This window comes from Acinonyx jubatus, chromosome B2, assembly GCF_027475565.1.
Source record: "Acinonyx jubatus isolate Ajub_Pintada_27869175 chromosome B2, VMU_Ajub_asm_v1.0, whole genome shotgun sequence".
Taxonomy (NCBI): Eukaryota; Metazoa; Chordata; class Mammalia; order Carnivora; family Felidae; genus Acinonyx; species Acinonyx jubatus.
In genome coordinates, this window is record NC_069385.1 from 75314787 (window position 1) to 75339086 (window position 24300).

The 24300-nt window shown below is 41.8% G+C and overlaps 1 protein-coding gene across 2 annotated transcripts in view; it reads right to left on the reverse strand.

The window, feature by feature from the left end:
• Positions 1-4879: 4879 nt before the first annotated feature.
• The window catches only part of MRAP2 (melanocortin 2 receptor accessory protein 2), a 130203-nt gene continuing 110782 nt past the window's right edge, over positions 4880-24300 (reverse strand). For both annotated transcript variants that reach the window (XM_053222500.1, XM_027057318.2), the window contains exons 3-4: positions 23249-23348; positions 4880-6420 (exon numbers count right to left, since the gene is read on the reverse strand). In XM_053222500.1, the coding sequence (XP_053078475.1) occupies positions 6027-6420; positions 23249-23348 (494 nt within the window). In that variant the 3' untranslated portion in view covers positions 4880-6026. The remainder of the gene's footprint in view (positions 6421-23248; positions 23349-24300) is intronic.

Consider the following 24300-nt stretch of genomic DNA (forward strand, 5'->3'; position numbering starts at 1 on the left):
GAGCAGGGAGGGTTAAAGAGAGAGAGAGAGAGACGCACATAGAATCCAAAGCAGGCTTCAGTCTCTGAGCTGTCAGCACAGAGCCCAACACGGGGCTTGAACCCATGAACAGAGAGATCATGACCTGAGCTGAAGTCAGAAACTTAACCAACTAAGCCACGCAGGCACCCCACTTAGAGAAATTTTTATAAAACCAGGATGCGTGAGACAATCATAGAAAAAAATACTGCTCACTGTAAAGAAGCTCATGCAACTACACACACACACACACACACACACACACACACACACCAGTTGGAAACAATTGACTATAAGAAGTAGCAAACCCAAAACCTCCCAAAATGATTAGTATTCCAGAGCCTAAAATTATGAAACAATCGGGGTCCCTGGGTGGCTCAGTCAGTTAAGCGACCCGCTTCGACTCAGGTCATGATCTCAAAGTTTGTGGGTTTGCAGGCTCTGTGCTGCTCAGAGCCTGGAGCCTGGAGCCTGCTTCAGATTCTGTGTCTCTTGCTCTCTTTCTACCACCGCCCTCCCCGCTTGCGCTCTGTCTCTCTCTCTCTCTCTCTCTCAAATAAACATTAACAAGTTTCTTAAACTATGAAACAATAAAAGAGAGCATAACATGACTATGGCTAAATCCTCCTTTAAAAATATAAATCATAGAAAATTTAATGGAAAATATTAGGACCTCATGAGAAAAGAACAGGTGGGTTGTTTTAAGAGCCCAACAGAACTTATGGAAACAAAATATATACAACAATCGGTACATCAAATTCAACAAGTTAAACAACAGACTTGAACTTTCAGTATCCAGTATGTTTATTAAAATTCAAGAATAATCTCTCAAACAGCTGTTTAAAAAAATAAATAGTTTAAAAAGAAAATAAAAACTACACTAGAATTAAATTTTAAAAAGAGAGAGAGAATAAAAACAAATGAGCCAAAATGGAGCATGTAGAATAGGTCAATCACTATTTTAAGTGCTTTATATGATTTATCACTTACTGCTCAGTAACTTTTAGGTGGATGTTATCCCTTCTTGTTTACGAGGAAACAGTATCTAGGCACCCTGGCGAAGATGGCACAGTTAGCCAGTAATGAAACCCATCTCAAACAGACTATTTCCAGACCACATACTCTTGAGCACGGCTGCATGGTGTAAAGAAAAAAGGAGAAAAGCAGAGCGAAGTAAATAGAAATCACAAAATAAGAGGCTAGAAAGCAAACATCATCAGTAATCACAATAGGGAACAAACCTGCAAGTTAAAAGATTTACAGATTGTTTGCCTGAAACAAAGCACAATTAAAATTTAAAACAGATGGAAAGTTACAAAGAATACATAAAGAGGTCAAAAGTTGGAGACAGAAAAAAAAAATCAAGTAAATACTAACCAACAGCGAGGGACCCATTGAAGCCTTCACCAGGTTCTCCGTTTCTTGGAACCCAGTTTGATGTGCCACCAGGCAACTCTGCACCTGAGCAACAGACCGAGTCTCCCAGAGCCTTAGTTCTCCCGCCTGTAAAATAAATATAAATACATATATGAAACAGTCCATCCCTCCCTCCAGGCAGTTTTTACCGGCTGCCTCCTGTGTTTCAGGCACCTGTCTGGCCCTGGCAGAGCTTACATTCTAGTAAGAGGGACACGAAGGAAACCGCAGACATCGTAATCATACAAATTGTACAGTATGGTAGGTGATAAGTGCAGTAGAGAAAGAAAAACAGAGTATGATCAGGGAGATAGGGTTCTGGCCAGGAATAAGGGGAAGGCAGTGCCCAGTTTGAAAGAATGGCCAGCGTAAGCCTCACTAAGAACATTGAGGAGGGGGCTGTTGCTACTTGGGATCCAACAAAGCACTAACTACAACGAGGTGATGTCAACGCCAGAGATTTGCTGTCTCTCAATTCTGAGGCTGAAAGTCTGAGATCAACGTGTCAGTCAGCAGGACTGCTTCCTTCTTAAGGCTGTTGAGGGGAAGTCTGCTCCAGGCATCTCTCCTTGGCTTATCTTCTCCAGACTTTTCTTCACGTGGACTTCGTCCTATGCGTGTCTCTGTGTCCAAATATTCCCTTTTTATAAGAACACAAGTCATGTTGGATGAGGGCCCACCCTCGTGACTTCTGCTCCAACCCTGTTTCCAGATAAGGTCACATTCTTGGCCTTTAGGGGATAGGACTTTAACATGTGATTTTGGCAGGTTGGGAGGGGGCACAATTTGACCCATAACAGGGGGCATTTGAGGAAAAAGCTAAAAGAGGTGAGAGAGTGGGCCAAGTGGACATCTAGAGGAAAAACATACCAGACAGAGAGACTGGCCACAGCAACAGCCCTTAGACAAATGTCTGATGTTTTCAAGGGATAGCAGGAAGGTCAGTGGGCTGGAGCAGGGTGAGCAGGGTAAGCCGGCGGGAGAACAGATGAGATCAGCTGGGGGACGGAGGGAGGAAAGCCTTGAGGTCAGTATAAGGACTCTAGCTTCTTTGCTGAGTGACCCTGGAAGCCATTGCAGAGTTTTGAATGTTTATTTATTTTGAGAGAGAGAGAGAGAGAGCAAGCACAAGCAGTGAAGGCGCAGAGAGAGAGGAAGAGAGAGAGAATCCCATGCAGGCTCCATGCTCAGCATGGAGCCCAACACAGGGCTCAGTCCCACGACCCCGGGATCAAGACCTGAGCCGAAATCAAGAGTCAGACACTTAACTGACTGAGCCACCCACGTGCCCCCATTGCAGCGTTTTGAGGAGAGAGGTAATTGGACTTAACTTATATTTAAAAGGATCATTTAAGCCTCTGTATTGAGAGTTCTCATAGTGGGGTTACAAAAATTAAGTTAGCACAGAGGCTGCTTGGTACCCAATAAATGTCATCTGTTACTGTTTATAAGGGTGCTGGCGATGTCCCACCTAGATTCCTTTACTAGCCGGTTTGTCATTCCCAGCTTTGGAGGCAGTGTTGGTCCACTAGTTCTCCATTCTCTGGAGAATTGTCATTGATCAAAGCAAAAGCCACCTTCCCCTGACCAGCTTGGAGTTACAAAAGGTCATGCCCCAGCCTCAAGAGGGAATGATTCTGTGGTGCAATTTGTGCCTCTTGTCTAATGGAATGAATACATGTGACACAGTGAGAAGTCTCACAATGTTCTTGAGAATGTGACACCTGGAGAAACACTGCCAAATTGGGCTTTAAGGGACAGAGAGAGGACAAGGTGAAAGTAGGCTGTGAGACCCCCCCCCCCCAAAGTTCTACATGCAGTAAACAGGTTGATAAACTACTCCATTACAAATACATTTAAGAAAAAGAAAGGATGATTGAAAGGGCAGAGCTGCAGGCCCAGAGGGCAAAGCCATGAGCCACAGAGGATTATTTCCAGGACAACTGAATGGAGTTAGCCCAAATGAATTTCAAAACTGCTTAGGACTGGTGAATCCTTTTTTCCTTCCAGTTTCTCCCTTTTGGAACAGATGTCTATAACTGGTCTGATGTGCTTGTCCCACCATTGTATTTTGGGAACAAATTACTTGTTCTCTAGTTTCACAAGCCACAGATGGAGAATTTTTCCCAAGATGGATCGTACCCAGGGTCTCACCCATACCTGAGTTAGATAATTATGATGATGAAATTGGGACTTTTGAGCTAATAAGATTTAGACTATAAATTGGACTTTGAGTTGATGCTTTATAATTGAGACTTTGGAGGATGTTGGGTTGAGGTGAATATATTTTACATGTGAGGTGCTCATGAATCTTTGGGGCCAAAGGGAAGACTGTAGGCTAACACCCTCCCAAAACATGTCCAAGTCATAATCCTTGAATTTGTGAGTATGTTACCTTACATGACAAAAGGAATTTTGCATATGCAATTAAGAATCTCAAATTGGGAGATTATCACGGGTAATCTAATGCAATTGGATTATAAGGGACCTAATGGGTCCTTATAGGAGAGAGGCAGGATGGTCAGAGACAGAGGTATAAAGTAGGAGCAGAGGATGGAGTGATACAAAGTCCTAAGCCAAAGAGTGTGAGTAGCCTCTGAAAGCCGGAAAAGGCAAGGAAGTGGATTTTTCTCTAGAGCTTTCAGATGGAATACGGCTCTGATGACACCTTGATTTTAGCCCACTGACACTGATTTTGGACTTCTGTGCTCTAGAACTATAAGAGAATAAACGTGTGTTGCTTTAAGCTAAATTTGTGGTACTTTGCTACAGTAGCAACAGGAAATGAATTTAGGATCCAACATGACCATGAAGAACATGTTGCCTGCTGTGCTGTAAGAAGTTCTTTGTCTCTGAGCCAGGAGTCTCATGTCTTCTGCCAGCATCCACAAAACTGGACCTGGCTTACGTTGATAGCTTGCAGGAGGTGTAAAATCTTATACCCTTCACAGTTTTTGACATTTAGTTAATAAGAATGATGGTATGGTCATAGGTATTTTTCCAACTTCTAGTAACACTCTTCTAATGAATCTATTTCTAAATAAGATACCACTTAAATAGCTTTGAATCTTAAGAAATAGCCTATGGTTTATATTTGGTTGTTTAAGTGATGAATAGTAATATTCATATTAGTAAAAGTTAATAAAACCAGCATTCTTTAATGAAAATAGCAAGTATCTATTTGCAAAAATGTGCTAATTACAAGAAATGTTCCATGCTTTGTTCTACTGTTTAATATTAGAGTCTTAAAGAGTAATATTTTCCTCAAAAGATATTATAGAAAAGGGATTTCTTCTGGTGGGATAACTCCCAAATGAAATCTGGTGCATGACTCAGACCAACTGGGCTCCTAGAGATGACAGAAATTAGGAAGCATTATAAACATGGAATAATTCTTAAAGGAAATGAAAAATTTGGATGTGTGAGAACAAAGAACCAGAGAAAATTCCTGTGCAAATGCATTTATTTTTTAGCTTTAGCAAGACAGGTGGTAAACAAACTCATGATGAAAATGCCACCCAGAGATTAGCAGTTGGCCATGCAAGCAACTGTGTGCGCAAAACCAAGTTGTTTCCAATACCAGTGTGCAGACTGGATTCTTTCATGAAATTAACTCTGTGTTGCACCAGGCCACCCTGTATATCTGTTGGTGGGGATTTACAACCCATTCACCATCTCAGCTCAAAGTCCATACACTAGTCACATGACCATCACCTACACATCTGCCAAGTAAATAGCATGGCAAGTACTCTTCTTGTGACGGACGCACACCAACACAGAGATACAAAAGGCACCTCCTCTCACTGAGCTGACAACCTTCTCTACATTTCTGGGAACAAGAGTGCCATGCGATGTATCATGAATTGGTACTGATTCTGGGAGAAGACGGGCAGGGCTGGCCCTAGCTTTTAGCATGGGTGGCTGGAGGTTCTCAGAAGAGCAGTTTCAGTACAATCAAAGAAATGTTGGCCATGGTGACTGAGAGATGTGTCTTCTGACCTCCTCATAGATGCTTGGACCTCTGACAAAAGCTGGGCTCAGTTAAGGGCTGAGTGGAAGGTACCGACATAGGGCATCCTACAAGAGATAGGAGGCAGTGCCCTGGTTTATACTGCGTTATGTACATTCCAGCTTCTTCTGGATGCAAAGTCACAAATTCACAAAATATTAGAGCTGGGATGAGTCATCTACTTCAAACTCCTCATGTTATAATGAACAATGTGGCAGCCCAGAGAGGTAAAGCAACTTGCTAAAAATAGAGCGTGGTGGTGGCAGGGCCAGACTGGAATGCAGCATGCTAACCCCCATTCAAGAACACTGACACTCTGTGCAGCCAAACTTTTCAACAACAGGGAAGATGAGACCATGCAAATACTTTATTCTCAAAAAAGCCTGAACTGTGTTTAAAGGCACAGAAGCTCAGTTTCTTCAGCTCTTTTCTGAGGGGGCTCTCTTCTCTGTGTCTTTCTTTCTATCTCTGTCTCCCATGTCTCCCCCCCCAACACACACAAACAACTTTGGTCAGTGGAGATTTCTTGCTTTACAAAGACAGATCCAACATCTCCAGGAAGACACTTTACAGAGTACGTTTCTCAATCCAGGTCTTTGTGTGACGTCTGGGAAACTGGCTTATTTTCTAGAACAATAGGTGGTTCTGAAATCAGAAGATCATCCTCCCCAAAGGAGGAGTTCTGGTCTGTGTTCACGAAGTTGGGGATGTCAAACTTCATGAGCCTGTTCAACTCCTCCTCTGGCCGCCCGTTGCTTCTAATGGCTTCCTGCAGTTGTACACAGCTGTCAAGGGCTGTGGTCTGGTGACAAGCTTTAGCCCTATCCAAGTGTTCCACTTCGTTGATGTAGCAGTGAAAGAGAGACCTGGATTCCTCATTGCCCTGTCGAGAAAACACCTTATCTGGCTCCAGCGGTCTTCCAAAGTCTGACACAAAGCTATTCATTCTGAATCTCTTCTCTGAAGACTCTGCATTGCTGTAGAGAGAAGGAAAATAAAAGAGTGCTTACATACCAGCTTGTTCACCTACAGAAATTGTGGGTTTGGCATGTTGGGCAGACCAGCATGTTTCCACTGAGCCTCGAGCACGTGCCTCTGTACAGGACACACAAATACCACAATGGAGAGATATCACTTCTGAACATGTAAATAAACCCAAGACAGCTGGACCATCCCGAAAAGACACCTTGCTGAGGAATCCTCCAATATTCTGGATCAAACAGCCATGCTTCTCTGGGACTCTTGGATCACCTGCATCAGAATTAGTTGAAGTGCTTCTCAAAATGCAGAATCCTGCAGGGCAGGCACTTGGGTGGCTCAGTCGGCTGAGTGTCCAATTTTGACTCAGGTCATGATCTCACAGTTCATGAGTTGGAGCCCTGCATCGGGCTCTGTGCTGACAGCTCGGAGCCTGGAGCCTGCTTCAGATTCTGTGTCTCCCTCTCTCTCTGCCCCTCTCCCACTAATGCTCTGTCTCTCTATGCCTCTCAAAAATAAAGAAACGTAATTTTAAAAAAATGCAGAATCCTGGGTCAAGACCTTCAGAATCTCCAGAGGTAGGGGCTGTGTTTTCATAGAATCGCCAGGGATCACCACTGATGGTCAAGTTTAGGACCCTTGACCTACATCAGATCAGCCTGAACAGCAGTGCTATCTTACAGGGTAAGTTTCATATTTGTCAAAGTGCTTTCATGTCCATGTATCTCACTTGATTCTCAAAACTGACCAGTGCAGTCACTTAGGGCAGGAATCATGATACCCATTTCACAAATACATGAGCTAAGGTAAAGAGCCATCAGATTGCCCCCCTGAGTCACAAAACCAGTTAGTAATGGCAGTAAGAATAAAACCCACTTTCCTAATTCCTTGTTTTATTTAATGTGGAACCAATTAGCAACTCAATGGTAATAAGTCAGTGAATGAATGAATAAAATAAGTGTTGATTAACCCCATTAGAGCTTTGAATAACCTGACACCCATCTATTTTAATCACCATCCTTTCCAGGTTTCTACAAAGGTTGCTCACACACAGGTAAGTGATTCTTTAAGGGTAAGAATCATGACTGAACACATTTTCAAATCCAGAATAGAAGCTGACAAAAATTAGATTCTAGAAGTCTGTTTAACAAGCATGTGATCTCCATGATTTTAGTTCTAAATCTCTTCCTTCCCACCCTATCACTCAGGATAAAGTTCTTATGACCAAGCTCTCATGGGGCAGAGGGCATGGATGCAATTTTTTTAAGTTTATTTTTATTTATTTTGAGAGAGAGAACATGAGCAAGTGGGGGAGGGGCAGCGAGAGAGGAAGAGAGAGAGAATCCCAAGCAGACTCCACACTGTCAGCATAGAGCCCAATGCAGGGCTCAAACTCACAAACTGTGAGATCATGACCTGAGCTGAAATCAAGAGTCAGATGTTTAACCAACGGAGCCACCCAGGGGTCTGTCCCTGGATGCAATTTACAGTCTGGAAAATCTGACTGTATGGACTCCATATATTACTTCCATATAGACCTCTGGATTTTGGAGGTCAGTTATCCTATAAGCTTTGCAATCCAGCAGCTGAGGGACTTTATACCAGCTCTCCAACCTGATTACCTGGGTGACATCAGATAAGGCATTCTTCTCAGAAGCCTGAGTTTTCCTTTATTTTTTTTTTATTTTTTTTAACATTTATTTATTTTTGAGACAGAGCATGAATGGGGGAGGGTCAGAGAGAGGGGGAGACACAGAATCTGAAACAGGCTCCAGGTTCTGAGCTATCAGCACAAAGCCTGACGCGGGGCGAACTCACAGACCGGGAGATCATGACCTGAGCCAAAGTCAGACGCTTAACTGAATGAGCCACCCAGGCGCCCTGATCCTTTTTAATTAAAAAAAAAAAAAAATCAGGTGAACAAATATCATAGCCTACTGAGCAAATGTGATGTGAAGCTCAATGATTTATACAAGAGTACAATGTTCACCAAGTCACATATTCAGAATTCAGAGAAAAATCACTTTAGAGGGACTGACAACTTCTGCTTTAATGCACATTTAAGAGGTCTTCTTATCTTTCAGTAAGTGGTTTTCTTCCCCTAATTGTCACTTCACCCAGGTTTAAAAGATGTTTGAGAGTAGGAATGAGTGTGCCGGCAACCTGTGACCAAATAAGATAAAATGTCACCTAGGAAAGAAGGGCTTAACACATTTGGAAACGGCATGACTAAGATGCTGGGGCTTATGTCACTTTCCAAATCCAGGGCTAAGAAGCAGCTGAGGCTTCTCTGCCTGCCTGGAGCATCTACCGAGTATGAAAGCAGACCCAGAAACCCAGCTGTGGGCAGCAGCTCTTCCATAACCCAGGCTACATTTTCTCAGGATTAAGAAGTGGCTCCATTAATCATCCTTGCTGAGAAATTAGTCAGAGAACTCATATGACTTCACTCATATGAGGACTTTAAGAGACAAAACAGATGAACCTAAGGGAAGGGAAACAAAAATAATATAAAAACAGGGAGGGGGACAAAACAGAAGAGACTCTTAAATATGCAGAACAAACAGAGGGTTGCTGGAGGGATTGTGGGAGGGGGGTGAGCTAAATGGGTAAGGGGCATTAAGGAATCTACTCCTGAAATCATTGTGGCCCTATATACTAACTTGGATGTAAATTAAAAAAATAAATTAATAATTTAAAAAAAATCATCCTTGCTGAGCCAAGAGGAGACCAAAAGAGTTTTGTCTTCCTGCATGGCAGAGCCAGGAGGTGGACAGTCAGGCCCTGGAGGTGACTTCTCTGCCCCACCCGGCTCTTCTGACCTTTCTCCTGATGATCTCTTGGTGTGATAACAGTGCAATTTGTCTGATTCTCCCTCCCTGAGAACAAGGCAAAAGTTCACCTTTGTACTCTTAGAATTTGGTAAATGTTAAATACTCAATAGATCATCCCTTTATTCTTCTTTTCTTTCTTTGACTGGTAAACTAAAGAACCTATATGTGAAAAAATGTAATCACAGACACAGATTGCTTCAATTCCATTTATTCCATTATAGGGTAAAATTTACATATTGGAACTCATAGATCATAAAAGCAAAATCCCACATAAACATCCATATAACTCTCAGTGACCAAGATAGACATTGTTTCCTTTCTCCTAGAAAGTTTCCTTCCATTCAATTTCTACCCACTTTAGATAGCACTGCCTTGATCTGTCTAATGATAAGCTTTGCTTATTCTTGAATTTCTAGTCAATTTCCACCTCCTGTAGGTAAAGTGTGTGGATTTTTATCACCACAGATTAGTTTAGCCTGTTTTTAAAATTCATACAAATTCATATAATATATAACCTTCTGTGCCGGATTCTTTTGCTTAGCATAATGTTTTTTGAGAATCATCCATGTTGTTACATATAACAACAGTTTGTCCTTCTTGCTTAGTGATATTTCATCATATAAGTTTGTTACAATTTGTTTATTCATTCTCCTGTTAAAAGATATCTGGCTTGGGACACCTGGGTGGCTCAGTCAGGTAAGCCTCTGACTTCTGGTTTCGGCTCAGGTCATGATCTCATGGTTCATGGGTTTGAGCCCCGCGTTGGGCTCTGTGCTGATGACTCGGGACCTGCTTCGGATACTTTCTCTCCCTCTCTCCCTGCCCCTCCCCCCACTCACCCTGTCTCTCTAAAAATGAAAACAAAAGACATCTGGCTTGTTGACAGCTTGGCACTGTTGTGAGTAGAGCTATGAACACTTTTTTTTTTTTTAATGTTTACTTATTTTTGAGAGAGACAGAGACAGAGCGCAAGTGGGTTAGGGGCAGAGAGAGAGGGAGACACAGAACCCAAAGCAGGCTCCAGGCTCTGAGCGGTCATCACAGAGCCCAACATGGGGCTTAAACTCACAGCTATGAGATCATGATCTGAGGTGAAGTCGGAAGGTCAGCGGACGGAGCCACCCAGGCACCCCGCTATGAACACTCTTAAGTAGTCTCTTTGTAGATACATGTTTTTATTGCTCTTGAGTAAATACCTAAGAGTAGAATTCCTGGGTCACAGAGTAGACACGTGCTTAACATGATAAGAAACTGCACTTTTCCAACGTAGTTGTGCCATTTTACAACCTCACCACAAAGTATCAGAGTTCCAGTTACTCCCCATCCTTGTCGACATTTGGTGTTGTCGGTCTTTTCAATGTTAGTCATGCTAGTGGGAGGGAAATGGCATCTCGTTGTGATTTTAATGGGCATGTCTCTGATGTCTAGTCATGTTGAATACCTTTGCATGTGCTTATTGGTTATTGGTTTATCTTCTTTTGTGAAGTTTCTGTATGAGTCTTTTGCACATTTTGAAAATTGGGTTATTTTTGTTATTGATTTGTGACAGTTTTGTAATATATTTTGAATACAAGCTGTTTGTCAAATGCATTGTAAACATTTTCTCTTGATCTGTGATATACATTTTCATTTTCTTAGGATGTCTTTTGAGGGGTGCCTGGGTGGCTCAGTCAGTTAAGCATCCAACTCTTGATTTCAGTTCAGGTCATGATCTCACATTTCGTGAGATCAAGCCCCATATCAGGCTCTGTGCTGACACCACAGATCCTGATTGGGATTCTCTCTCTCCCTCTCTCTCTGCCCATCCCATGGGTGTTTTCTCTCTCTCTCTCTCTCTCTCTCTCTTCCAAAATAAGTATTTTTGAAGGTGTCTTTTGATGAGTGGAAGCTTTAAATTTCAGTCAAGTTCGAGTTATCAACTTTTAAAATTTTACATTATGTTTTTTATATCATCTCTAAGAAATAATTGCCTACCCTAAATTCATGAAAATATTCTCCCATGCTTTCTTCTAGAACTATGCTGTCCAATATAATAGCCATTAGCCACAGGTGGCTATTTAAATTTAAATTATGTAGAATTTAAAAAAAAAATCAGAATCTCTGTTCTATTACTCCCATTTCAAGTGCTTAAGAGCTACTTATGGCCAGGGTTTACCTGCATGGACATCACAGAGAACAGTTGCATCATCACAAAACTGCTCTTGGACAGAGTTGTTCTAGGAGCTTTTACTGTGGGTATATGAACCATGTTGAAATAGGGGTCAAGATTCCTTTGTTTATCCTTTTTTTTAATTTGTTTTTAATGTTTATTTATTTTTGAGACACAGAGACAGAGCGTGAGTGGGAGAAGGGCAGAGAGACAGGGAGACACAGAATCCGAAACAGGCTCCAGGCTCCAGGCTCTGGGCTGTCAGCACAGAGCCCGATGCGGGGCTCAAACCCACAAACCATGAGATCATGACCTGAGCCGAAGTCGGACGCTTAACCGACTAAGCCACCTAGGCACCCCTTTGTTTATCCTTTTGACCCAGCACTGTTAAGAGACCTTCCTTTCAGTCAACCTTAGACACAGTCATAGACAATAAGAAAAAAATCCATTCACAATAGCATCAAAAAAGTAGAATACAGGCATACTTCATTTTATTGCCCTTTGCTTTATTTGCAAGTTCACAGACACTGCGTTGTTTTTTTTTTTTTTTAACAAATTGAAGGTTTATGGAACACCGTATCTGGTGAGTCCATTAGTGTCATTTTTCCAACAGCATTTGCCCACTTTGTGTCTCTGTGTCACATTTCAGTAATTCTCACAATAGTTCAAATGTTTGCATTATTATTATATTTGTTATGGTGATCTGCAACCATTAATCTTTAATGTCTATCTCTTAATTGTTTTGGGGGCACCACGAACTGTGGCCTCACAGGACGGCAAACAATAAATGCTTTGTGTGTTCTGACTGCTTCACTGATCAGCCACTCCCCATCTCATCTCTCTTCCTCTCCTTGGGTCTCCCTATTTCCTGAGACATAGCAATATTGAAATTATGCCAGTTAATAACCCTACAATGGCCCTAAGTGTTCAAGTGAAAGGAAGAGTTACAAATCTCTCACTTTCAGTCAAAAGCTAGAAATAATTAAGCTTAGTCAGGAAGTGAGTGCCATTACTGGAACTGGAACCCACCTGTCTATCACCTCTTGGCTCTTCATGAATTATGTCTTGTGTCACCTCCTGCTAGAAGTCTTCCCTGAGTCCTCCAGTCTGAGTTAGAATGTTCTCCTGGAAGACTGGGTGCTTCTCTCCATCTGTCTTCTCACTCTGTATTATACTCTTTTCTTATCTGGCACCCTCATTAACATTATCATCTCTTGAAGGCAGGTATCATGTGTTTCTTGCCTATTTCCTAATACTTAGCACAGTACTGGGCATATAATAGCTGCTTAATAAATTTCTCTTAAATGACTTAATGATGAAGAGATCTTGAAACTAAATCAACCCTTGTCTTGGCAGGCAGCCTCTTCTATAGTTTCTACAAGGTCAGAAATTAATTCAAGGGCAGCATACCCAAATAAGGTCAAAAAGTAAGAGCAAGAGAGCCTTAATAAGGGATGGTCTATCGGCGGGCACCTGGGTGGCTCAGTCAGTTAAGTGTCTGACTTCAGCTCAGGTCATGATCCCATGGTTTGTGGGTTCAAGTCCATGACGGGCTCTGTGCTGACTGCTGAGAGCCTGGAGCCTGCTTCAGATTCTGTGTCTCCCTCCCTTCTCTCTCTCTCTCTTTCTCTCTGTCTCTCTCTACCCTTTCCCTACTTGCTCTCTGTCTCTGTCTCTGTCTCTCTCTCTCAAAAAAAAAAATAAATAAACATTTAGAAGAAAATTAAAAAAAAAATAAGAAGGGATGGTCCATTAATAGATCCTGAGTGTGGACTCTAGAATGAGAGATACAGGAGGCCCAGCAAACTAGTGTCCCCCAGGTCTGCCCTGCACCTACTTTCGGTACAAGGAAACAGCCTACCTCTGCCCCCCACAATGCTCTCCACATCCTCAAGCTCTGTTCCATACTCTTCCATGGTGCCTCTCACATAGGTCCTTGGAACTCATATACCATAGAGTTACTAAAAGGGCATCTTGTACTTTCTACAACTGGCCAGCCTTGGAGGCTGCAGGGCTCAAGTTCCATGGGGAAGATTTCCTGCCACTTATTTGTAAGAATGGCTTCAAGGAAAGCCAGTGAAAATACTGCCCCTCAGTGGCTACCCATTTTTTAAAACAGCATAGCCCTAATGAGTAACAACCAAAAATACTTTTATTTATTTAATGCAGTGAATATCAAAGGATTCTCACCAATTAGGCATGGGAAGTTTGCAGCCAGATGTGGTCTTTTTAAAAATTTATTTATTTGAGAGAGAGAAGTAAGTGAGTGTGGGAGAGGGGCAGAAGGAGAGTGAGAGACTCTCAAGCAGGCTCCACGTTCAGCATGGAGCCTGAGGTGGGGCTCAATCTCATGATCCTGGGATCATGATCTGAGCTGAAATCAAGAGTTGGATGCTCAACCGACTGAGCCACCCAGGTGCCCTTGGATGTTGTCTTAATTTAGTTTTTAGGAAAGAAACACATGCCGTATTGTTAAGGATGCCTTTCCAGCCTGTAGATGGCCTGGGTACCGCTCTGTGGGTTGTTATGCTCCCATGAAAAAGAGAAGACAGCAAGTTTCAACTTTCTCATTCTCTCAAATTCAGCTGCATAGGGAAAAACAATGCTCAATGGCACCTTTTAGATCAGTTAAAAGAGTTTAAAGTCAACTTGTTCTTCTACAGCTTTGGTTACACTTGGGAAAATTAAAAACTACAAGGACCAAACATCTTAAATTCTACCTTGATTAAAATTACAGTTAAAGCCAGAAGCCAGAAGCTTCAAAAACTGAAACACTGAAAGAATGAGAAGCTTTGAGATGTTGACTGGTCTGGCAATTAATACCATGTTATAAGTTATCATGAGGAAAGGAGAGAATACTGAAGAATATTGTGCTATAGGTTAAATGTCTGTGTCCCTCCAAAATTGCTGTGTTGAAATCTACTCCCTCTTGAGATGGTATTAGGAGGTGGGGCCTTTGGAAAAGGATACTTAACCTTAATGAATGGGAATATGCCCTTATAAAAGAGGCCCCAGGAAGATCCCTTGTGCCCTCCTTCATATGAGGACACAGTGAAAAGTTTGCCATCTATGATTTACCAAATCTATGCCATCTATGATTTACCAAATCTATGATTTACCAAATTTACTAAGTTTACCAAATCTGCTAGCACCTGGATCTTCAACTTCTCAGCCTTCAAAAACTGTAGGAAATAGATTTCTATTATTTACAAGCTTTCTATCCTATGATACTCTGCTATAGCAGCCTGAACAAACGAAGACAGTTTGCCACAAAATTTAGAATCATCAATAATTTTAGCATTTTAAATTGTTTTTGTTACATTCTAGATCTTGTCATTATGAAATTGATGATCTAGCTACTGTGCTCAAGAGAAGGCCTCCTGTGTCATCCTAACTTTTTAAAAATTACAAGAGTTTGAGAGGAAATTGAACCTTGTAATCATTTATTTCATTTATTTGTTTTAAGAATTTGTATTCCAGTATGCCAGAGTGGCTCAGTCAGGTAAGTGTTTGACTCCCGGTTTCAGCTCAAGTCATGATCTCACAGTTTGTGAGTTTGAGTCCTACGTAGTCAACACAGAGCCTGCTTGGGATTCTCTCTCCTTCTCTCTCTGCCCTTCCCCCATTCGTGTGCGTGCTCTCTCTCTCTCTCTCTCTCTCTCTCTCTCTCTCTCACACACACACACACACACACACACACACACACACACACACACACAAAATAAACTTAAAAAAACCTTATATTCCTCATTTTCATCTTGTTTTAAGAAATGCAATTGGCTGGGGTGGGAGCGGGGGGGGGGGGGCGCCTGGGTGGCTCCGTTGGTTAAGTATCTGATTTCAGCTGAGGTCATGATCTCACAGCTCTGGAGTTAGAGCCCCATGTCGGGTTCTGTGCTGACAGCTTGGAGCCTGGAACCTGCTTCAGATTCTGTTTCCCTCTCTCTCTGCCCCCCTCTCTCTCTGCCCCTAACCCACTCACATTCTGTCTCTGTCTCTCTCAAAAATAAATAAAACATTAAAAAAATTTTTTTTAAAGAAATGCAATTGGGGGGTCACCTGGATGGCTCCGTTGGTTAAGTGTCTGACTTCAGCTCAGGTCATAATCTGGCGGTTAGTGAGTTCGAACCCCACACTGGGCTCTGTGCTGACAGCTTGGAGCCTGGAGCCTGCTTCAGATTCTGTGTCTCCCTCTCTCTCTGTCCCTCCCCCACTTGTGCTCTGTTTCAAAAATAAATAAACATTTAAAAAAATTAAAAAATAAGAGAAATACAACTGGGACTTAATCTATTTGTTGCAACATTACTGAAATCCCCCAGTCAGAATAAAAAGACTGATCAGACTGTTCTTATTCCTGTTTTTTTTTCTTCTTCTTACCATGGGTTGTGTCGTGTATTTTCTGTACCTGTGGAATATTCTGTACACGAACAGACAGCCTCTAACTTGCAGTCCTCTGGCACCTGCACTGATTGTCATTACTCCCATGACACTCTCCTGCTCACAAACCTTCACTGAATCCCCAGACTCTCTGCCTGATAGCTCAGACCCCCCACCCCTACATCAGCTGGGCATTCTGGTGTGCTCTCCCACCAGTCCCCTTGCTAATCCTATGGTCCAGCCACATGGCACCAAACGCACTCAGGACTGTCCCTCTCTTAGGCTTGTACTGTTCCTTCTTCCTGATGGGCCCTTCCATGCTTCTCTATCTGTCAAAGTCAAATACCTTCTTCACTGTCCAATGCAAATGTTACTGCCTCTAGGGAGACTGTCTGATCTTGCAATGAGAAGGAATCTATCCCTTCTCTGTTCTGCTGTATTTCACTGACCTTTTCTTACAAGATGCATCCCTTCCTGCCTCGTGTCAGAGCTATTTGTGTATGGCCCGTTTCTTCCTATGCACTGTGGTGCTGGATTATGTTCATCCTTGCATCTCCCAAAGGGCCTTGCAGTCATCAGACCCTCAATGAGCGCACTGAACAGCTGTATCTGCTGGTGGTCCAAAGCCCTGGTTCCCATGAAAAGCTTAGCCACCCCCAGTGTATAGCATTGTTGATAGTGGTAGACCTCTTGAACCCTTCTTCTGTGACCCAAGAGACAAATCAGGTCAGGAGGACAGACCCCTCCCACCTCCATTGGAGAAGGAAAACATCTGTAATTCTCTGGGTTATTCCTCCAGAGATTTTTCAGATTTATCACAATGTTTTGCAAACGAAGTGCCTCCTGGTGTGCTGAGTCTTAGTACGTCCACGATTGTCTTCAGGTTCGCCCTACTCATGAAAAGTGGTGGGCAGTTCAGCCTGTAGGCACCTGTACTTCTAGAAGTCATTTCCAGTGGTCCTTTAGAGATGTGTTAGGCTAAACAAAGACCCACTAAGAGTTAAACCTCTGTGACTACAACTACTGAGAAAATAATAATAACCACTAATATTTATGGAGCCACAGCCTGTGCTAAAAGCTTCATGTCATGTAACAAGCCCTAGAGGTGGCAACCCAACCCTTCTGTCTGTTTGTGGCAGTGCCTTTGGTGGCTTTCGTTGCTAGTTCTCACTTACCAGGAAGGTGTCAGTCTCTCTGGGGTAAGAAGAGTTTACTACATTAGAACAACCCTCAGTGCAGTCCTGGCAAGCCATGGCTTCACTGATGGGAAATTGAAAGTGACTCCTGGAAAAGGGGGGTATAAATTGAATCTGATACATAAAATAGTCATATTTTCTACCTGTTGATAGTGGTAGACCTCTCAAAATGTCAGCACTTCTTCAAGAACCACTCACTATGTCTGCAGTTTGCCAGCTAGTTTCTGTGGCCTTGGTCATTATCAGAAACCTTAAGCACTGACATTTCTTGCTATTAGCTTTTAGATGTACTATACCTATCCTTTAGTGAGTGCCATATTCAGGTAAATTGCAACTCAAAGTAAAATGTAATTTCCATTTTTATAAGGTCATGAGCAATTCTGCACTCAGGCCTAAAAGTACATCCCCACTCGGACAAGATGCACTTAGCCAGGGCTACAAAAGGAGAGTATTTGAGACATATGATATCTGGAGTTTGATAGTTTTGGGGGGAAGTTCAAAACATTCAACATAAAAATGTGATCCAAGGCTTTCCTGTTGCTCTCTCTCTGGCAGATTTATGATAATGGGGCTATAATGCTTTCACAAGACAGCCAGAGTAAATGGCTCCTTAGCTGAGAAAGCAGGGGGAAATGGTTCTTTTATCTTCATTGTCCATAAAGGATCCAGGTAAGAGGGTTTTTTCCCTACACACACAATAGCGAATATTCCAGGAGGAAAATAATCCCCATTAAAGCTGTTTCTTGGGCCTAAAAGCTTTTAGGAAAGGTGATGTCAGCTTTATAATAGTCTTTCTCCCTCTGCAGTATACTTTACTTGCGTTCGCCAATATCTGGTTCTCTTCTTCTGGGCACACAGATTACCCTTCTCGGCCTGGGCAGTCAGGGGGTGTGGCTAGTTCTGGCCAATGAGCTGGGAGAGGAAGGGATGTGTGCCACTTCCTGGCTGAAGAACAGAAGGGCAGGCTTGAGATCTCCACAGGTGCTCTCCCCGTTACAGTAACCCAGAAGGCTGAGTGTTGGAGACAGTGCAGACATAAGAGGAGAAGCTTCTGTCCACCCACGTCAAACATGGAGCTTGAGTAAGAAATAAACTTGTGTTGTGTCATACTAAGATTTGAGGAGTTGTTCGTTACTGTCTCATAAACTCATCTGGTTATTACACGATCCCTCTCTTCACAAAAGCCATTGAAAGGTCAGTGACTCCAGAATTGAAGTTCTTAGGCTAATATGATCCCAGTTTGAAGTCTTCAGGGGGAAGAAACTTGCCCATTTTATTGTGATGTCATTGGCTCAGTGTAGTGAATGATCTCAACTCCTACCATCGAACATTGTTAAGTGAAGGTCCAGCCAGGGATGGCAATTACATATACTCTCTCGGCTAAATTGTGATCGATTCCTGATGGATGCCTAAAATAGTGTTTTGAAAACAATTCTGAGGCTAAGTCTTGGCTATGCAGGTAGATAGCACCGCCGATTCGTGATGTCTGTTGTGGGCATGGCACAAGGAGTAGAGCCGCGGGTTGTGGTATCTGCCATCTTTGTGTGTCTCTACTTTCAGAGAGGCACATATGCTTTGCATGTGCCAGCAATAATGAGATCCTTCCCTGAAACACCTCCACGGAGAAAAAGATAGAATTAAGCAGTAGACTCAGCACTAGTGCATTATGAGCTCGCAGACTTGATCAGGTACCTTTGTTGCTGTTCTTGTTCTTGTTGTTTTTTATTTAGATTCAAGTTGGTTAACATACAGTGTAGTATTGGTTTCAGGAGTAGAATTTAGTGATTCAACACTCACATATAACATCCTGTGCCTTCCTTAATGTCCATCATCCATTTAGCCCATGCCCCCACCCACATCCCCTCCAGCAGCCCTCAGTTTGTTCTCTGTATTTAAGAGTCTCTTATGGTTTGCCTCCCTCTCTGTTTTTATCTTATTTTATTTTTCCTTTCCTTCCCCCATGTTCATCTGTTTTGTTTCTTAAATCCCACGTATGAGTGAAATCACATGATATTTGTCTTTCTCTGACTGACTTATTTCACTTAGTATAATACACTCTAGTTCCATCCATGTTGTTGCAAATGGAAAGATGTCATTCTTTTTGATTGCCACGTAGTATTCCATTACATATATACACCACGTCTTCTTTATTCATTCATCAGTTGATGGACATGTGGGCTCTTTCCCTAATTTGGCTATTGTTGATATGCTGCTATAAACATTGGAGTGAATGTGCCCTTTCAAATCAGCATTTTTGTATCCTTTGGATAAGATCAGGTATCTTACCCAGAGTGACAGAGTCATATTCCAAAAGAATGTTGCCTGATACCTACTTGAGGAAATAACTGTTCTCTGTGACCAATTATCCAGAGAGCCTGCTATATAAAGCAGTCAGAATTCAGACATGTCAGTCCTTCCAACCCAACACCAAGATTCTCTACTTAGTCTCCTTTCTAAAATCATCTCACTGTTTGAGAGACATACTCAAAGTGAGGCTGGAGTGGAATATTGGCAAGTGCAAATAAAACGTGAATGCTTAGGGCCTGGATGTCCCATGGGAGGATGGGTTTCTTTTTCTTCTGCCTCCTACTGTTCACTTAGACTCCCAGCTCTCAGCAGGACCTCTACCAGCACCCCAGGGATGGAGTAAGAGTCACTGAGTACCACTGTGAATCCAGAAGTTCCATAGGCATTAGCTCATTTAATCTTTACAATAATGCTAGGAGACAGATACTATTTTATTTGTACAAATGAGGAACCTCAAGCAAAAAGAGGTTAAGAATTCAGCACAAAGTCTCAGTAGGTAAATCTGGAACTGTTTGACTCTAAAGCCCATGCATAGCCCAGTATGTGCTAGAAGAAAGCAAATCTGATTGCTAGTATCTTTGGTTCAATAGAAGGAAGAGATTAAAAATTACAGATATGAGATCATTTAATGTAGTGGTTAGTAACAGGAGCTTCAGAGTCAAAGAGGCTTTAGTTTGAGGCCAGGGCCAAGAGTTGTTTTTACCTGTGAGACCTCAGACAAATGATCCATTTCTCTCATCTGTACAGTTGGAACACTTACAGGATTTACTTCATCTTCCTGTGAGGACTTAGTGAAATTATACATATAAAGTGATTAGTAGACCCCAGCATATGGTAAACATTAAAAAAAAAAGCTCTTATTATTTTCAATGATTTATCATTCTTTCCTCCATGCCTAATTATCACACAGGCAAGCTTAAATTGGTTGTTTTATATTAAAGTTGACTGGGTGGAAAAAATAATGTCTCCTTTAGAGAAGATTTCTGCCAAATAAACGTCAACATTACTAAGATCTAAAAGCCTTTTTAACTGATCAATTTAGGGATTTTTGCCCCATGTCTGCTTCTTTCAGTTTTCTATTATGATATACTGCAACCAAATGCCAGATCTTATACTACCTCAGACTAAAAAAAGCATTTCAAATGTGGCCCTGAGGGCTGGTCCATTATTTTATTAAAGCAAAAGTAGGTTAGACTTTCTCCTTAACCTCATTAAAAGCATAGAGTTACAATGACCCTTGTTCTTCGATTGAGATTATTCAGAACCACCATCAAAAGAAAAACCATGTAGCAATAGGACTGAACTGCCAACTGAAAGATTGGAAATGCAAGTCTCAGCTACCCAGGGTCACCACGACATATTAAGGAAATGTATCAGCCAGGACTCCAAAGAAAGAAAAACAACAGGCACGTGCACGTGTATGTGTGTGTGTGTGTGTGTGTGTGTGTGTGTGTGTGTGTGTGTGCGTGTGTGTGTGGCTAACTACTGAGAGAGAGAGATGTATTCTGTCTGTCTGCCGATCCAACTACTGAGAGAGAGACCGATTTATTTTAAGGAATTGGTTCATGTGACTGTGGTTCATGTGACTGTGACTTTAGCAAGTCCAAAACGTGAAGGGTAGGCTGACAGGCTGGAGCCCCAGGGAAGTTACAGTTTGAGTCAGAAGGCAGCCTTCTGCCAGGATTTCTTTCTGCTTGAGGGAGGTCATTCTCATTCAAGGAAGGCCTTCCAATGATTGGATGAAGCCACTAATTTTATGGAGGATGATCTGCTTTGCTCAGAGTTTATGGACTTAAATGTTAACTCATTTAAAAAAATGGGATAAAATGTTATCTCATTAAACACACACACACAAACACACACCATTTAGAATAACATTTGACCAAATATCTAGGTATCACGGCCTTGACACATAAAATTAATCATTACATGAAGTCACGTTTTATTCAGGGTTAGGGTGTTCTCAACCATAAAGATCACCTGCATCCTATATTAAACAAACACATCCCAATAGTCCTTCAAAAATCTATCTGTCCCTCTGAACAAAAGGAAGATAATAGCGTTGTTATTCCCTGACCACTCTATGAGATGTTCCCTAATCTGAATTAATCCTCAGCTTTTCTTACTACTGTTGCAACCTGCACTGTATCTTCAAATTCCTTGGACCAATATAATAGGAGCAAAGGCATGTACAGATTTTTTTAAGGACATGGAAGAAAGCAAAGATCCAGGTCTTTTTATTTAATTTTTTTAAGTAGGCTTCATGCCCAACACAGAGTCCAACATGGAGCCTGAACTCACGACCCTGAGATCAAGATCCAAGCTGAGATCAAGAATCAGACTCTTAACCAACTGAGCCACCCTAGCACCCCAAAGGTCCATGTCTTTTTAATGGCTGTTAAAGAGATTTTCAACCATATGTCTCCATATGCTTCAATAAAATGGTATTTTCCTTTCATTTAAAAACTGTTTAATTTTTTTCTACACCTTAATGTCTGAAAATAGCTAAGTGAAGGGCAGAACTGTTCTCTTTAGCCAGGCATTTTTTACAGTGCAAGTGCAGGCTGAAGAGTGAACAGACGCTGGAGAGTGTGTAATGAAATATAACAATGAGAATCCTGTTACCAGGCTATGAGGATGAAGTGAGCTACCAAATGTGAAATGTTCAGATTTGTGCTAAATTTCTTCCATTTATTCTCCCAGGTGGCTCTCCATCATTCCCCATGCTGCTCTGTGCTCTGTGCCCTAGAAAGCTGACCTCTGATGGAGACTGGCTGCTGGTTGTGCTACTGTGATCATCCAATGGAGATCTGGTGCGAGGCGGGAAGGAGAGAGGAAAATAGGGTCTTGGTATTTAATTTGAGGCTCCCTCCCTGAGAGGTCACATGGGCTAGTTGTGTCCCTCAACTCAAAGTCACAGCTCCTTTTGGCCACAGGACTCCTGGGTCCCCTTCAGATCTAGGGTGGAAACTACTCCTCAGTGTTACTAGCCTGGAGGTCCTGTAATATCCTGTAGGGTTATCCTCTCATCTGGCCACAGCCTGTGGATAGTCCCTTCATCAAAAGCACATCTAATTACCTAATTTGAGTGTGCTATTTCTGCTGGCTGGGACTAACTAAAAAGGGATTCAACATGTTATTTTTCCTTTTGTTTGAAGAGTTGGGACAACAAAAATCCTCTAAAACATTTCTGAGTTTTTTGCAATCTATAACTGAGAAAATACCTTCTGATGTTACTCAGTGTTCTTTAACCACCGTGTCATAATTTCCTCCATAAATCCAAAGCCCAACTCAAATGTTCTTTATCCTGCCATGAGAATTACATAATCCTTAGGGTTTCTCTTTTTATCCTAGTTTCAAGGAAGCTCAGTGTTGAACTCAGTGTTTATTGTCAATAATTAATTCATTTAAGTACCCAGTAATAACTATTTCTATGCTCCATGATACGCTTTTAAAACTGGTTTTCATCTGATTTTGCTATTTTTTTCTTTCTTTCTTTCTTTCTTTCTTTCTTTCTTTCTTTCTTTCTCTTTCTTTCTTTCTTTCTTTCTTTCTTTCTTTCTTTCTTTCTTTCTCTCTCCCTCTCTCTCTTTCTTTCTTTCTTTCTTTCTTTCTTCACTGTTTTTGGTCTCGCAAGACATCTAAATTCTTTTGGGAGTAAGGAGAAAATACATCCTAATTAGTAAATATTTCAAAATAAAAATCAGGCATGGAAGCAGCTTTAATGCTTTAAGAAAGGACCATGAAACCTAGGTTCACAAGGGTCCACTTGAAAACCACAGAGGCAAGAGGCAAAGTGCCAGGAGGAAGATGGGTCTCACCCAAAGGCAACTGAGTTCAGGCAGCAAATCCATAACTAGCCTCTTTTTTTCCACCACTGGAAGCAACCCCAGCCCCAGATATCACATCCATCTATTTAGTTCCCCATGGGGCTTAGTGACATTTAGGAATGGCCCAAACTTACTCTTGGTGTGGAGCTCCCGTCTTGGTCAGCAAAGTCAGCACAAAAAACATGAAAATCACGAAGACAGCAAGACCAACCCAAAATCCAATCACAATGGAATCTGTAAACAGTTAATACTGGGATTAGTATTTCACAGCAGCTTAAAACTTGACCATTTGAGGAAACTGAGCTTTCTGGTACATGAAATAAGAGAGGAAGTCAACAATCTGATAAGATAATCTTGACCCATTAGTCAACTGGGGACAAATAAGATACAGAGGATGAGGGAGAGGGAAGAGTCCACATGCCCCTGGGTTTCTGTCTCAGATAACACTAAGAGACTTTGGCCTTTCTGACTCTTGGTTTCCAGATCTTAGTGAAGGAATCCAGGCCAGAAGGTGAACCATCTAGGTCCTTATGATTCCACTAAAGTGTCCTGAGTTAGAAAATATTGCTTTTAGCAGAGACTGCAATATGAAATTTCAAATGAATTCTGATTCAAACCAACCCATTTTGTATTTTCACTTACATTCATGTTGGAATAATTCAAGTCCTTATTACTTCTTGAGGAGAACATACGAATTGCCTCCCAATTGCTCTCCCTGTCTTCTACCTTTCCTTCTGCCTCATCTCTGTAAGAATCTACTTTACGACAGCTCTGATAATATTTCCCTTTTATAAAAAACTCTTAGGCAAAAATGGATCTGACCGTTTCCAAATTAAAAGAGATTCCATGTATACAGCACTTTATATGGTATCTGACATCTGAGAAAAAGGTACCCCATATTTGTCAGCTATTATTGTTAAATTATCATCAATTTTTTCATTTACCCCTACTTTAAACCCCATGTTTCCAATTAGACTAGGGGACATTGTGTCCCTGTATTTACCTGAACTCTTAGCCATAACTTCTGAGGACACACACCTTTTCAGGAGCTCTTACCATCACCTGGCTGGAACAACTTTCCCCAACATAGAGCTAATGAAAGTGTATCCATCCTTTGAGGCCCATTTCTTACATCATCCCCTTCACAAAGTCTGGACTAACTTCCCTAACTGATGTGTTTTCTCCC